Source organism: Acromyrmex echinatior, chromosome 1, assembly GCF_024713525.1.
Source record: "Acromyrmex echinatior isolate Ae372 chromosome 1, ASM2471352v2, whole genome shotgun sequence".
Classification (NCBI taxonomy): Eukaryota; Metazoa; Arthropoda; class Insecta; order Hymenoptera; family Formicidae; genus Acromyrmex; species Acromyrmex echinatior.
The window spans coordinates 10169834-10187426 of record NC_141852.1 but is presented as its reverse complement, the minus strand read 5'-3'; the positions used below and the strand labels follow the sequence as shown (position 1 = coordinate 10187426).

The window sequence follows — 17593 nt, the reverse complement described above, 5'->3', positions numbered from 1 at the left end:
CTACATAATCTGCAGCGTAGATATGCTCGAATGGTTTCAACGTGGGTGTCCTTAATAGTTTAAAATAAAAGATCATTCCGAAGAAATAGTGCTTTTACGATACGAAGTCTGATTGTAAAACTACTATTTTTCCATCAATGCGTCGCGTTAATGTCCTTTAAAAGATTGGGTACCCGCGCTATATGTCAAGATCACAGATGAGAAAAACACTATGAAATTTCGTAGAAGTCGAAACTTAACCAAAGTTAAAGTTTCAAAATTTTAATATTAAAATTCTAAGATATATCATAAAATACTTGAGGTCTTCAAAAACAATTAAACGTTTAATGTTTAAAGGATTTAGCGTACCATTCTTAAAAATATATAATTGTAATAAGGAAACGATTTTTTTCTTTTTAAAGCTGAAAAAGTTCAAGTACACACTGAAAGTTCGATATCGAGGTTTTCATCATGTGCTATGAAATATTAAATGTTGAGTGGCAGTTGAGCGCGCTTTTAGACGTTAAATTAACAAAGAATCGTTTTACCTGCTATACTTTGATATAGATGACTAGAAGTTTCGCAAATATTTTGGCAAAATTTCTTGGCATCTATTTACAAGCCGGCCTTTTGATAGAAACGGCAGCAGCGTGCAGCATATTAGTATTTCTTTAGTATAATTAAAGCAAGCAATTTTTAATGCAATGTAAATTGCTGTCTTTGTAAACGAATTAACTATGATTGATCAATATCGTTACAACATACAAATCGATGAAACAATATAAAAAAAACTTGCTATAAAGGTATTATAAGCAAAACTTAAATTTGAAATTCGGCAAAAATATTGTTTTAATTAAACGAAAAATAAATTTAATGTAACGCGGTAATATTTATGCGATTTTTTAATTTACGCGGATTTAATATTTTTTATTAATAATTTATCAAATTTTAGCAATTTTGTTCATCCTAGACTAATCTTTACTCTTTAACAGAAAGTTCGTTCGAGGTCGAATGGCCATCTGATTGACTTCCGGCGCGATCTAATCAGCACAGAAGTTGTTTCGAAAATTTCAAATTGCTCGTCAGATTATTATTGCTACAGTACGTGACGATCGCAACAAAGATCGTCACATTCAATACTCATTCGACATTTATCAAGTTTATTATTAAATTCGCGTCATTGATATAACGTGATTCAATTTGCTTAATATTACTCATTATCCGAAGCGAACTGTACAATTAACATGACAAATGTGTGGAATATAAATTTATTAGTATTAGACTACGTTATGTAATAGTCGTCTCGATTATAGCGTTATTACGTTTATGACTGGTTGAAATAATTTATGCGCACTTCCATATGTATTAATTAATGCGATTTGCATGCCGCAACAACTACCCTTAATACCGTGAATTACTTTGTTTATGTGAATAATGCTTGGAACGCGTACGTTATTTGCTTGGGACTATATGGAACATGAAAATTACTAAAAATGCCTCTACGTAGAAAATTTTTATTCTTAAGGAAACAAGGAAATTCTTAGTGTAGAAACAAACGATATTTTTTACGATAAATACCGCTGAAAAAAAAAGATGCGAGATATTGTTTATATCTTTTCTGAAGATTATCTCCTACTGTAATTATTGCAAGTTATAGGTACACAAATAAGCTAGCTTTAAAGTGTTCAACCGTTTCTAATTTATACGCTGAAGCCAGACATTTGACTAAGGCGGGATGCAATTGAATGACTCTACTGCGGTGTACGTATTGTCTTTACCGGTGGCCATTGTTAAGAGCTTGTATCGAATTCTTGTTTGCGCGTCAATTGCATGTTACTTGAAAGCGAAGCTTTCAAATCCAGGAAGTTACCTTTGCGCACAGATGCTTTAATTCGTGAATTTTGCGGTGGACATAATAAATCTTACAGAAGCTATAAATGTTCTGATTTCGGAGAAATGTCTTAGAAACAAAAAAGACAGAGAGGGAGAGAGAGAGAGAGGAGGAGGAGGAGGAAGAGGAGGATGGGAATATCGATAGCAAATAATTTAATTACAATCGGGTCACAATCTTTCTTTAATTGGATTTATAAAAAAATCAATGATCACTCGCTTAGGGGAGTCGCTAAAAATTGAATCTGCGTAAATAAAAATATTCGTCATTGCAATAAAAATTTATATTAAATTTACTACAATGTTTTTTTTTACCTTACTTTTTTTGCACACATGTTCTATAAATATTTGTCGTCAGAAGAATAATTCAATTTACCCGCTTAGACAAGTTGCTAAAAATTGAATCTATATGCGTAAATAAAAATATTCATCGCGCGCGCGCCCACACACACATACACACACACACACACACACACACACACACAACAATAGAAACCCATGTTAAATTTACTCGATGCTTCTTTTTGTTCTTACTTTTTTTTATACACATGTTCTACAAATATTTGTCGTCAGAAGAATAGTTCAGTTTAAGTTGTGAATTTATGTCATTATTCATGAATCAAATTTTGAAAATACACACACACACATATATATATATATATATATATATATATATATATATATATATATATATAATTACAAAATCTATTATTCACTTTGAATATATAAAGTTGTTTTATTTGCATTACATCGTTTTAATTTAATTTTCTCGCACTTTGTAGGAAGTTAAATTGCTGTTATAATCTTTTGTTATATAAATATCAATTATTTTTTTTGTCCGTGAAAGAACTAAATAAAATATGTAAATGTTTTAGAATCTCTTGAAAATATAAAATTACGGTATTCTTAAAATATGAAATTTAAAAAACAAATATAGTAGATTCGATTATTGTATGTAATTTCAATTGAACATGCGACATAAAAATAATTGAATTTTAGTTTCGATTAACTTGTTTGTGATTGAAAATAAATATTCGCTATTGTACAAAGGTATCAATGACAAATTTATATTTAGTAAATATTTTTTTAAATGTAACTGTCGATAGTTCAATTTTCTTTTGGATGCTTTCATCTTTGCGATTCGGTTACCAACCTTTGACCTCCAATCTATATTTAACATTGAAAACATATTTGTTAATTCGATATTTAAAATATTATCTGTTATAGCGTCAATGTAAAAACAAAGTTTGACAATAAAACATGCAATAGATTGAATAATAAAAATGTTGATTTGTAATCACTTATGAATTTTATGTTATTATTGAAAATTATTAGCGAGGTTGATGGAAAATGCAAAAAATAACATTGAAACTGGCTCCAAGTGCTCCAACTAAAGAAAAATGTTCCAAAAATATTGAAAGATGTCATTGATTTTCAGCTTGTTGGCTCTTAAGCGACAAGATTGTGTAGATGGAACACATGGTGCAATCGAAAGAAAAGAAGTGTCGTGGACAGTACATTCCAATCTAATGACGAAGAAATCCACGTGGAATCATGAACGTATCCTGTTTGAAAATTTGATAATTTCGACGAGTTTAATTCTTTGACGAATTATATATAACTGCTTGCAATAATCTTCTAACAACCTTGTGATATAACATTATCACAGAAAAAAGCCTTCGTTTCTTATTTTTCACTGCAGCAACTTTTGTAAGTGTTTCCCGTATAATTTGGTGACTTTGCAAAGATGGACGAGGATGATACTGAGGACTTGCGTGAAGCAGTTACGCTGGTGAACCAGCTCTCTACAAAAGTTACCACTTCCACCTCCAAATTTACCTCGAAGATCAGTCAGCATATTTTGCGAGCGCAGGAGTCGGATTCCGACACGATGGAGTGCGCATCCGAAAACGAAGTAGAAAATTTACCGAAAGATGAAGATGTGTCACAATCTGTTAAGACGCGCAAATTATATGAGAAGTGTCGTTATTCCCTGGATATTCCTGATGATGCTGAATCTCTACGTAGTAAAAAAACGACGGTGTCGTCCTTACGTGTGAGCGATAGCTCGCGATTGGGCCTTTTTATGGTGACGAATCGCAGTCCGCAGTCCAGTTCCAGCCAGGAGGAATACGAACCCGAGGTGAAGAGCATCTCGAGGCTACAGCAACGTCAGCAACAACAACATTTGTTAACAACAGGTAGCGTCAGCCAGGTGACTGCCAGATCGATGGAGAGTCTGCGATCGTCGAAAAACTTTCTGAGTGCCGACGATCGTTACAGTGAAGATTCCAAGTCGATGGAGTCTCTGTCCTCGTCCTCGGAAACGCATGTAGGCTCCTCCAAGACTCACTACAGAAGTTTTCTGACGTCGTCTACGAGAGACGTGCGCAGGATAGTGACGGTCGAGTCGAAGAGCAGTGAGAATCTTCATCGAGAAGAGAGTATGAATGCAGAAGTCAGACGCGGCCTTTTCGCCAACACCGGATTGGAAAGGAAGATACCGCAGCACCTCAGTTTGCCGCCGCCGACCAGTGTGTTCTCTCTCACCAGTCCAGGTGGTAGCGACCGCAAAATCACGATCCTGAGCCCGCATTCGCCCCTACAGACATTGCAGACATCGGAGTTCCAATTCGCCACGCAGACGCTTAAGAGCCGGCGCAAAAAGGCCATCGTATTGCCGAGGTTGGTGTTGCCCCGAAGCGAATCCGAGGTCTTTCTAGAGTGAGTAGTTGAATGATCGAATTTCCTGCCCTGCCGTTGTGTCCGTGTTTTCGAGATAGAACCGCCCGAGGCGATCATTCGCCATGTTAACATTTGCTTGTGCGCCAGTTTGTAAAAAAAAAATAATGGAATTGATCAAAATCGATGGAAATTTATTGGGTAAATTCCCAAACAGTTAAACAACGTACAGGTTAGCTGACATAAATACGAGATTTGATAACAAAACCGGAGGTAACATTTGTTTATGTAATTACAACGACTCGAGTTTAATGGATACATCTCTGAAAATCTAATATTATGTATGGCGCTAAAATCCATCGGGATGCCAATTATTACAATATGAATGATTATGCCATTATGACGAATTGGATTTGCTACGGAGTAAACATGAAATTAAACATGAAACATACGCTACGTGGTTGCTCACGTTGATGCAATAATATTATCGCCCTGATTTCTCATCCATTGCATGTGAATCAAACATAAAGCTTTAGATTTAAAATTCATACAACTACCATTCATTTCTAATTTCAATAAATTTTTTTTAATTGTTGAAGAAATTATTCATTGAAATGTGAAAATAATAGAAAATTTTAAGTTTTTTTTTTTCTCGAGATCTCATTTAAAATTCTCTATTTAAGAAAATCAATTTCTATATTAAAAAATTTCTTTCTATATTCAAAAAGAAAATTACGACTACATAAATTTCTAAATGTTTTATATATTTAATTAAGAGTAGCAAAAAAAATTATTACCTCGATATCTTCTCAAAAAGAAGAAGAAAAAGAGAAATATTTTATAATTACTTTTGAGTTTTCTATAAAAAGTTTATGTGATCTTATAAAGAAGCAATATTCTTATAAAACTTTCCGATAGAGAGTCCATATTGCACTAACGCAAATCAAATGTAATTGTTCTTGTCACTTGTAAGTAGAGAGAAGCGTTTAAACCGCAGACCAACGTTCCTTTGTGATGCGAATTGTGCTCGTTTCAGGCATATTTAGAATTAATTGGATGCTGTTTGATCGAAATACGAACAATATGTTCATTTTATGTTATATTAGAATATTCTGTGCGTTGTTCGTATAAAGCCCGGAGGATATGCGACATATACACAAATACGTATTTCACGATTAATACGCATATGGCGCGTTTAATGTTGCGCATTACTACGCGCTGCGATGATATCAATTACATAACGATACGATTGAACAGATATTTCTACATGCGCGTACTACATCACCTTTGATTTAGGAAATTATATTATTTAAATATAGTAATGACTTTACTCTTTTAAAATAAAGATGTGTCGTTTAATATTCCAGAAATACAAAGTAAAAATGATATTATAAAATGTTAATGTTACAAGTGTTATCGACTATTGAATATATTGAAAATATAGTAGGAGCTAATTATTTTATGAAAGTAATTAGCTTTGAATAATGCAGAATATTGCGAGCACTTTGTTCGCTTTGTAATATTTACCTTGCTTTATTCAAAGAAACAGTCATCTTTTATTTTCTTGAAAGCGCCTCTCATAGCGTCATCTTAGCTTATTTTTGACACATAAAGCTGGAAGTGCTTAATTTCTGTGTAGTTCATCAAATATTGCTTTTTGTTATCTCTTGCTTCCTGGAAATATGTCGATGTAGTGAATATATCTAAAGGATATAATTGTTATATGAAAAGCAGAGTTGGAAAGTAACGCGTTATGCCATTTGTTATCGTTCTTTTTTTTTGATAACAATCGTTACTTTTCTTTGTCTGTAACAGTAACGGAAAACGGAATTCAGTCACTTTTATTATTAATTCTCTATTATTTTATATCTATTTAATATTTTTTAAATATTTATGTCTATTTATGTTATTTTTTTATTGCGAAAAAATATTTTATTTTAATAGAAATTTAATATTTAAAAAAATATTTTGTACTTTATATCGTAGACTATATTCCGACAATCTCTCTGCCAATGCTGAAACTCTATAGTATGTATCTATGTAACGTGAATCATAAATTTTTAATATTGACAGTATTGCACTCTTAATAATGATATTAATGTTTAAAAACAATGCGTAATAAAAGTTTTTAATAAAATTTGCATATAAAATTTGTGAATGACAATCTAAATTCCTAATGTGTATTAAAAAAATAAAGATATTAAATTGTAGAAGATTTATTGAAATAAGTTTTTAATATAAAGAAAACACTTTGCTATATAGAGACTTTTAATATTGGTTATTAAGTTTTAATATTGGTTATTATAATTAATATTCATTATTAAATATATAATATAATATTAAATTCTAATTTTATATTTTCTTACTTTAACATTATAAAAAAATTAAATAAATTACTTTCCAATTCTGCTTAAAAGTATAAATTATTACTCACCTCTCTCTCTCTCTCTCTCTCTCTCTCTCTCTCTCTTTCTCTACTGTTGTTTTAGTATTTAAAAAATTTTTATTACTCGAAAAGAAATATTGACCGCAACTATTCTTTCCCGATTTACAACGTCCGTCTCAACCACACTCTGACAAGCCGCAATAATTATGTCGTGTCACATTCCAAGTACAAACATGTGTTTGTCGGTTGTATGCATCGTTCAACTGGGACGTACGTTCGAAAATAGATTACACATCTACGATGCTTCCAACCTGGAAATGTCGGCCGATGAATGCGGCGAACAACCTGAAAATCTTTCCCGTGCTACTCAAGAAATTACGTCGAACGGATTTGAAAGCATTTAAACGTACTTCAATCAGAATAAAATTGCTTTCGCTTGATCGATGTAAACATTTCGTCTTGATAACGCGACGTAACGAATTCATCTCTCTTTTCTTTTTCTTTCCAGAGCTCAAGCATGTAACATTCTCTTGTAACAGAAAGTTAATTTAAAAGGCAGATTGCAGTAAATGCAAGTAATAAAATGAAACAATATATTTTTGAGCATAAAAAGACTTATCAATTCGATTTTTACGCGTTCGAATATAACGGGCTTGAATACTAAATGTATGCGCGAAAAGCATACATCTATATGATGCACACATGAATTACTCATGAGTGCAAATATGACTTGCTAAATGTACAGCCTCTTCTGCTAGATACTTTTTTCATGAAAAAATTAAATCTTTTTCGGTACTGCGCATTAAAGTTGTATTGAAAAGTTCTTGCATAATATTTTTGCCAAACTTTTCACTTCTTTTAATTAGGTCTGCACTGAAGAAATTTGCTGTTTATTTTTTTTGCTATTTATTTTTTTCTGAAAAAAAAATGTTACAAAATAATGATTTAGTTTAGTAATTAATCAAGGAATATTTTGCAGAAGCTCGTCCTGGTCCAAATAAATCCTATGTTTGATTAATTAAAAATTTTGTTAAGATTTTGTGTGGAATTAAGGCCGAGCTTTTATAAAAATTGAAAAAGTACCATCTGTAAAAAATATGTTTTATTTTAAATGAACTCATAAAAATATTTAAACATAATAATTTAATTTATTTCATTCAAATATATACTTGATATGTTTTTTTAATGTTTCAATTTCAGTGATGTAACTTATTCTATATACAATATATATATATATATATAGTGCACAATAATATTACATATTTTAAAATAACATATTTTTGAAAATATAAAACTAATGTATATAATATATTAATAATATACATACTCGATATTTTTATATTAATTTCATATATTAATTTCATCAAAGCATGGTCTTGAGAGAAAACACGTAGAAATGTAATATTCCTTATTAAAATATTCTTTGTGATATTCGATAGGATTAGGGAATATAAAATAATTCTAAACCACCGTCTTGGTACGAACAATATTACGTCAAAAAATGCAAGGTCAAAATGTGCTTGAGAAATGCGAGTTGAACTTGATCGCTCATACAGCCACCATATTGTATAAAAACCTTCCATTTTGCATATCGTAGCTGAAGTGCAGTAACGGCTCTGTTTTCTCTTCTCTTACCTACATTTTAGATCTTCTAACGTCACTCGTAAAGTGCACCGTCGACCCTTGACTCGTTAAACAAAGCCTTTCCAGGATAGCTTTTGCTACGTTCGCGAGATGAAACGCAAAATATGAGTAAATTGAGACTTGTTTGTGAGAAAATTACGATATTATACAGCGTATCTTGATATTGGAACAAAATTAAAACATTTTGAAGGGAATAACCTGTATTTTGACGTACAGACGTGACCCTTTCGCAATACTAATTGCTTTTCGCAGAGATTCTGTTTATAAGCTGATTATGAAATCCATATTTACATCAATATACAATGTTGAGAATACATCCATTAATTCGCAAATTGTCATTCAGCCGGATGCCCATTATTACAGCTATCGATTTGGTGACAATACTCCCGGATCTCAAATTTCATCGCCAATATGCGATATAGGAAATATTAAATGATCTTACTGTGAAATAATAATTTATTCATAATTTTTTATAGAAAAAAATAGAAAAAAAATAATATAAAAAGATCTGTAAGATCTTTAAAATTGCGTATGTTTTGCAATCTAAATTTTTAACACTAAAAGAGCAATTTTGCTGAGGAATCTAAAAATTTGGCTAGATATGAAAATAATTTTGCTGGAATCTTAAGCATAATGAGCAATGCTCCAAAACGTTTTGCTTGTATTCTACAGTAAACAATTTTGTTGTTTTATCTAATTATTTTAATGATTCAGCAAAATTATTTTTCAGATCTTTATTTAGCTAAATTTTTAGATTCTTCAGCAACATTGCTCTTTTAGTACAATCTAATTTACCTATATTATTATTGGTAGTATTTTGTTTTATTGTCTTGGATAGTTTTGTTTTGCTCGTATCACTATTTCTCAGTTACTGCAGTTATCTTTACTAGTACAAAAAGCTCTGTTGATCGAGACAATGACACATACGCGGTATTACCGCAATATATTGCCGACAGCTAGTCGTGTAGTGTTATTATTAACTTCAAATTCTAGTAATGTTTTCGACAGACAAAGACGATAATATACTAAAAAAAAAACAACAGAAGGGAGAAGATTATATGTCAATGGCGTCAACGTGTCTAATTAAAGAGCAGCACGATATTTACCTCACTTGCTACCTTAGTCGCTAGTTAGTTACTTGTCTAGTTATATCCTATGACTGAGGAAGCAATAATTTCCCATTAATTACGTATCCTTTGATGTACAACGTGCCACATTACAACATAGCTCTACAGGAATTACCAACTTGCACTCTAAATGGAATGGATACTGCAACTCCTTGAGAACGTGCTGACCGTGCGACATGAATAAGCGATTTCATGTCTGAATTTTGACATTTTCCTGCTGGTCACACAAGCAGCATATTTATATACAAGCATAAACTAGCGAGCATGATGGAATGAGAGACTGTTTACCTGACTTATTTTACTGATTTTGTATTTACTCTCTCTTGTATGTACCTATGCATGTGTAACATTACACGCTAATTAATTGATCAATGTTGCAACGCGTATGCTTGTCGAGTAGGTTACAACTCTATATTGAAGTTCGCGTCCAGTGGCCCGATAAATCATGTTATTTAACAAAGTAAATCGCAAATATAGTTTGTAATTCGCAAGTTCCATAAACGGGTTTCAATAAAATACGAAGAAAAAATGATTTTGCTAAAATATCTAAAAATTTAGTCATATACAGATATAGATTTGAAAATAATGTTGTTAAATTATTAAAATAATTATGTAGGATGTTCAAGCTATTATTAGAATATCAAAACTTTTTACAACATTTCTCATCATGTTTGAATACACGTGCGCGTTGTAATTATATTTTTAAATATTTTAGTAAAATGATTTCTTCCGTATAGTACTATATTGCAGTATTAAATTCGATGTAATTTAACGAGTCAGTTTTATTGCTATGTGCGAAACATAGTAGATCATTAACAATATAGCCATTTGACGTATCCATTCTGAAATGTTTCGTTTCTCATCTGACGTGTTCGATCAACTTCTCATTAATTAGAACGTTACGCATTTATCATGGAAGAAGAAAGGAGAGATAATTACCGAAAGAGAGAGTAGCTCGTAATCAATCTCTGACACTTTAAAATATTCTCTATCTATTTAATCCCAGCCTCATCAAAAGTCCAATGTTTTTATATTATCGTAAAAGTTCGTTTATGTTTGACGTTAATGTATTGCAATTGTTGTGTATTGCTAAAGTTAATTTAGAAACGACGATGACGTAGAACGTTACACGTTTGCTCACGTTGGAAACAGGTAATTTCGAACTTTGTTTCGAACTTCCCTCGCGCGATCAAGGCACGTAATAATATTGAAACGTGACGAGAATATTTATAACGACATCGATCGTTCAATTCGAATTTAAGTACAATATTGACTAAGCTGAATATAAAGATTATGCTTTATTCTATTTTATTACATCAAGCGAATTGATGAAAGAGCTCGGATATTTACACTGAAGAGTTACTTCGATAAGAAATTCCTGAGTTACGTTTGTCATTTATATGCACATAACATGAATAATGGAACTATATGATAATAGCAGCATCGTAGGTGTAAATGCCTAAATGATTACTTTGCATACAGTTTACAGACTATTCTGATATATAGCTGACAGAAATTAAACGCTTTTCAGCTTTAAGATTTAATATTCCACTTACGATCGATCATGTAATCCTTATTCACGCTAGGCCGGTTCGTTTTGCGTTGTTTTCTCAACGATTCTTCCCTGAGATCGATAATAATGCGCTTCTGAGGGTCACTGCGACGACCTTGATTTGTTTAAGATCTAACCCTAGCCACTAAGTTCTGTATATAAACTACTTGCAAACAGTTTTCAAGTGTACCCGCATATAAAATGATGATTGACGAAGCTTTGCGCATGATAAATTTTACTCGTAATCGCTTTCTCCGAGTGAGAAATTGTCTCAAGGCTGTCTGAAATCTTTCATTCTGACACTAATATTTATTGTCAAGTACTTTAATTTATCCAGTACATATTAAAATAAAGTCAATTATTATTTCTAAATTTTTAAAATCAGTAAGTCTTAATTAAACTTTATATTTTTTTTAAATGCCTCGTTTTTAAAAAATATGGGTATCAAAGACTAACTAAAATGACAGATGTCACGAGCGATGACACAATGTGCATATGTAAATCTAATTCGTTGTAAAACATAAAAAATATCTTATTGTATCTTTCCAAGGCCTTTCCAGGTAAATTACATTTTTCATTCAACATCACGACTGCACGTCGTTGGTATATACGTCGCGGAAATGAAACATAACATGCTAATAAAAAAGAGAAAATACCTTCAGATCAATATGACCGGGTTATAGCATTGGCATTACTATCGTGTGTGCCAGTTCTTCCAAGTAAAATTACACATTTCGTTGCGCGTACAGTGAGTATTATCGTTCACATGACGAGCTGGAAATCGCGAATCGGCGGTATGTTCCATCTGATTCGCGGCCTCCCGCGTTAATGCTACGTGTAGGTATGTTTGTTCACGATATGAACTTTGACAAATACGAAGAGAGCTCGGCGGATAGATATGTCAGACTATTCTACGAAAATCGATACAGATATTCGGTAAAAAAATACTTTAGCAAAATTGATATTAAAACGATAACAGAGAGCCGCAGTTTAAATATTGGACTTGCTCCTTTTCTACATTCGCTAAATGGATATAGATTTTTCTTGCATTTGTATGCGTTTACAAATGCAGTAACGCGTATGCTTGTTATCGATGTCGGTGCTCGACACTGTTACACAGTACCGTGGTGTTATTAATTAACGAAGATTGTGCAATATTGTAACAGTTCTTGATTGCGTGGGTAATCTCACTAACGTGACGTTGATAATGAAAACAACTTGATGTTTGATTAATTTAATTCCGTTTCCAGTATTTTCTCGGATTTCTTCGTGTTAAACGATCTTAGTTGTATCACCATTAATATGATTTGTGTTGGTAGTCTTCTTACGCAAGATGGAATATTGATTGCAACATAGTAGTTGATTACAGAGAATGGACCAATAATACTAATAAAAACGCGATTATAATTTCAAGTTGTGACGTCTTGAATTGCTTTGAGCAACTCGAGCTGGAGAAGGAGGAAAAAGTATGCCGCTCATAACATAGTAAAGTCTTATAATTTAATTACAGCAAACTTTCCAAGCTAGCCGTTTCCTTATCTCCTGCTCTTCCCATTTCTCCTTGTTTCGCGAAACTTTACCTATCTAAATCTGACAAGTTGTACCACGTGGGAGAAGCTTGGCCAACGCTTAAGACAATCGTCTTGAGATTTACTGATCTTTTCAAGATAGTTTGCTTCTTGCGGAATACTATGTACGGGCAGATTCTTACTTCTACGACGAGTATGCTGGACTTTCTGACCTACTTTCATTCGCGAAGATCCCGCATGTTTTTTGCAACGTTCTTTATTAAGGTATTTTTCTAACGTTAACCAAGCAGATATCCACGTTGTCGTGAGAAATTGAATCAATAGTCGTATCAGTATTTAAAGCTTAGACATAAACATTGCGATCGCTGAGTTGCCAATGTGAGCAAAAGAAGCGAGGGAAGCTATTCTTCGACGAGACATTTTTACGCTGAATTGTCAAACTGTCAGACGTACGAGACGGATTTGTCGCCGAAGGCTCAACGAGATTGCGATGTTTGGTTGCCAAATTGCCACGTTTATATAAGCATATTTCTATATATATGTTTGTTTAAAATACACAATTTTGTTTATACGTCTTTTCGCCGCGAAACGATCTTACTTTAGATCTTTTCCCGGCTCAGATATTTTTGTAATACTTTTACCGGCGTCTCATCGTAGAGATGAAGACTAAATTATATCTTTACAAAATTCTTACATAGAGACGAAATATAATTAGATTTTTACAAGATTCTTGCAAAGGTAGATTGCTATCTATTTAAAGATTCAAAATTTTACGTCCGATTAGTACACTGAAAAAAATGTAATTTTGCATAGAAATTACATGCTTACGACAGGAAAATTATCCACGTATGATTGAAAATTTGCAATTTTCAATAAATTTCCAATCATATTTAAATAATTTTCCGGTCATAAACATGTAATTTCCATGCATAAAATTACATGAATTTTTTTTTAGTGTAAGATTTATACGACTAATAAACCAGAATATTTTTTTATTCCCTATTAACATATATGTATCAGGGAATGTCTTATGTTACCTGCAATGCGGAAAAACTGAAATATCTTATGTGTTCTTGGACCGTAATTTTCCTGGTGGTGCCGTCGCGGAAAATTTTTGAAACTGATGAACTTTCAACGAAAATTTTACCGTAACATTTTACCGTAACGTCACAGCTTCACTGCTGAAGATAATCATCGTCTGTTTTACCGACTACAAAATCGATTCATACGGTGTGTATAAAGTTTAGCAAACGAACAATTCGTGGCAGCACGATGCTGCGACTATTGCAATCAATATTCTGTCGGGTCAAACTCTGTTTTCATCTATAAAGTTATCTTATACTATAAATTGCAATTACCTTTTCTTTTTTTATGTGTGTGTGAAAGATGAAGAAAAATATATTTGAAAAATTATGATTTAATGTAATATGTTAGTTAAATACGATATATTATAATATATTAAACATATATATATATATATATATATATATATAAATATATAAATTCTCTTTTATATAGAGGAAAGCTCCCTATTATGAGGCGTCTAATATAAGATAGTGGCGTTTCTGTTAAACTAATATACGCTATCTATTGGTTCCACTTGAATTTATTGCTCTTGAATTGAAAACTATTTAGTAGAAAATTCATTATCAGATCATGCCTGATCAATGCCATTGTAAAATAAGATTTTAGGATTTGGATATCTTCAAGTTTCATTGCCTTTAAACCTTGTTTATTATTTAATAAATACATATTTGGCATAAATTCTCCATGTAGTGATAGAATAAGGTCGTATTAATAGAAAAATACGGGATATGTTGAATCGTTTAATTACAGAAGAATTGTTGAATTACAGATTAGATTTGATGATCGTAAAACTATAAGGCGTGGAAATAATATGAGATACCCAAGGTATTCTTAATATGAAATAACCCATGTTATAATGAATATTTTGTTAAAGTATAAATGTTATTGTACAAAATAAAAAACACAACCGGAATGAACATCGAGTGCCTATATCTGCGATGCTTGATTTCAACTACCTGAAAACGAGTTCTGTACAATCTATCGCATGCCCATTTTTCGCGCACGCTGACTGTATTTATTTGTATTTTAGAAACATTAAATAAAGTTTTTTTTAATTGCAATACTAATATACTTTGCATTTTACTATCGATTTCTTGGGGCATCTCATATTAAGAGCACAATTTTTTGACTTTGCGATTTGTTCACATTTCTGTAATTTAAAAAAAAATGGAATTTAAATTAAATTTTATGTAATGTTATCTTAAAGTTTATTAAATTTCCTTCAAAATGATCTATTTTTTCAAATTCTATAGACTTTTAGCATTTACCCAAAATGAACTCGATATCTCATAATAGGAGTCTTTCCTCTATATATATATATATATATATATATATATATATATATATATATATATATATATAAGGATATTTTTTTTATTTTTGAATTATTTAATTCCAATTATGTATAAACGAAAATATTGTTTTAAAATTTATTTAATTTTATTATTAGCTATATATACCAACTAATTTAGTGTAACATTTTTATTATTTTGTTATAACATAAATATTTACCTTTTACCTTTTATCTTTTAACTGGAGTGTCAGATTGTTCAAAATTTTTGAGTTTTTTTAATAACGAATTAAATAAATATAGGAAAATACAGTTTTGAGTGATATTTATATAACATAAAAAGAGTAAAAAATATTTTTTATATAAATATTTGAGAGATATATATATGTATATGTGTATATGTACAACATATACTCTTTCTCTTTTAAGGTCGTTGTTTAACAGTGACATCTGTTTTAATAGCCGAATTTTAACTAAAAATCTTCTTTAACTAGAAATGAGGCATATCGCATGGAGTGAATCATGGACAATCCAATCAAAATATTTTATTTTGTGATATTAATTTTTTAGTATAAAAAAATTGAAAAATTGGGTTTGCTAATAAAAGCTGCAATAATAATTGCTATTTTGTTCATTTTTATTTGATCTATTTTGTAGAGATTCATCTCATAGCAGTATGTCTCTTGAAGATTTCTAACTAAAATTTGCCATCAAATAAATGATATTTACTCGAAAAAGAAATAGAGTATATTTACATATATCGTATATTTATATATTTAATATAAGGATTGGTTAATAAAAAATATATTTATTTACTTTTTACGTGTTGTAAATTTTGCTCATATAAATATCGCTTCACTTTTATATATTATTCAATTATAATATATGTATATTTATTCAATTATAAAAAATTTCAAGCAATCTGACCCTCTAGAATTGTTTCAATAAATATATTGTATACAATTACTTTCTATTACATTCTACAGAAATATTATCTTAGAATTAATTTTATTTTATTTCTGGTCATACATAATAAATATATCTGTTTAATATTAAAATCATGAAATATTGTTATCAAGTTTTTTCGTACACTGTATTTTTACAGAGAATGTCAGCACTGCAGTGATTTCACGATATAAATTAAAACGTTGGACTGAACAGTAGTATCTCTTGTTAAACTTTCAGGGACATCGCAAAGGGTAGATGAGAAGATAAAAAGCTCTTGAGTATTGAAAGTATCATCGAAATACTAGCGTTCTTAGAATGCGGGGGGGAAGGGGGGGGGAGGGACGAATCGAAAGCTAGTCCGGGAATGCAGATTCAGCGAAGAGCAGGCGATAAATGGTGTCATCATGAAGATCCATTCGAGCGCGCTGGAAATAATGCGGAGTACAATGCATTTACTAAGTTTCAAGTTATTGGTGCATAGCAAATGAAAGTTCTACTAATCTGATTCAAAATCTGTCAGAAATAAGGGAATCTCGCTTAGCTATATCTGAGTCATTGCTCCGGAATAATTTCAATTAATAATTTTTTACATGAATCTAATAATATTTAACAGTTAATTTTCGATTGTCTTTTTGCCAATACATGCAATTAGTAGCGTTCGACTTTTTGGTGTTAATTAAAATTTTTTTGTTCAACGCTAACATGCTCATTAATCTAAACGCGTAAAATATAAAATCATAAAGGCGATATTAATTTTGTTAAAATGATGATATTAATTAAAATGCTATTCGTAATATATGCATTAGCTTTATAAAAAAAAGATAGAATTTCTTTACAGAAATTTAATACATTTAATATAAAATTTATTCTATTATACATTTTTTTTTAATAATGCAATAACATCATTGTATTATTGTCCAGTTCTACTATCTGGAGATTCTCTCATCTGAAATACTCATCCATATCTAATGGAGTGTTCGTCGAATACATTTATTGATTTCCCATTGTAAATGCCACTTCAATCGATTGATCGCCACTATCAGATTGCAAGTCCTCCTGTCTTTGGAATTAGTTTTTCATCGATTTTTTTATTCGGGATTTGTCTCTCTACTTTCCATCCTTTCTTTGTTTCCCTCTCTCTTTCAGTTCGTTTTCTCCAATAATTCTGCAATCAGTAAATCTACATGTCATTATTATGAGAAATGTTCAGTTTTTTAATTCTTACTTTTTTTATTTACTTTATATTCTTTAAAAATTTTCAGTTTATTATTAAATTATTTAAATTATTGAAAAATCTAATTTATGAAATATTATATTACATTGTTAGAAATGTAACCACGAGGTTCCTTTACATATAAATGAAGCTCGTGGTTATGAACGAAATTAAAAATATTGAATGATTGAACTGAGAGTTAAGTTACAGAATTAAGTTAAATGTAATAAACGTCTACATTAAATTTCATAAATTTTCATAAAAAA

At 31.0% G+C, this 17593-nt stretch overlaps 1 protein-coding gene and 1 long non-coding RNA gene across 13 annotated transcripts in view; one reads left to right on the top strand and one right to left on the bottom strand.

The window, feature by feature from the left end:
• The window catches only part of dnc (phosphodiesterase dunce), a 350732-nt gene that overhangs the window by 205318 nt on the left and 127821 nt on the right, over positions 1-17593 (top strand). For 4 of the 12 annotated variants that reach the window (XM_011055922.2, XM_011055920.2, XM_011055919.2 and 1 more), the window contains exon 2: positions 3308-4593. The exons of 7 other annotated variants lie outside the window; for them this stretch is intronic. In XM_011055922.2, the coding sequence (XP_011054224.1) occupies positions 3617-4593 (977 nt within the window). In that variant the 5' untranslated portion in view covers positions 3308-3616. The remainder of the gene's footprint in view (positions 1-3307; positions 4594-17593) is intronic. One more of the 12 variants, XM_011055921.2, reaches the window with a different exon arrangement.
• On the bottom strand, positions 8413-12940 carry LOC147910950 (uncharacterized). Its single transcript, XR_015546184.1, has 2 exons — positions 9688-12940; positions 8413-9606 (listed from the first exon to the last, which is right to left on the bottom strand). It is a non-coding gene; the product is annotated as an uncharacterized LOC147910950 (long non-coding RNA).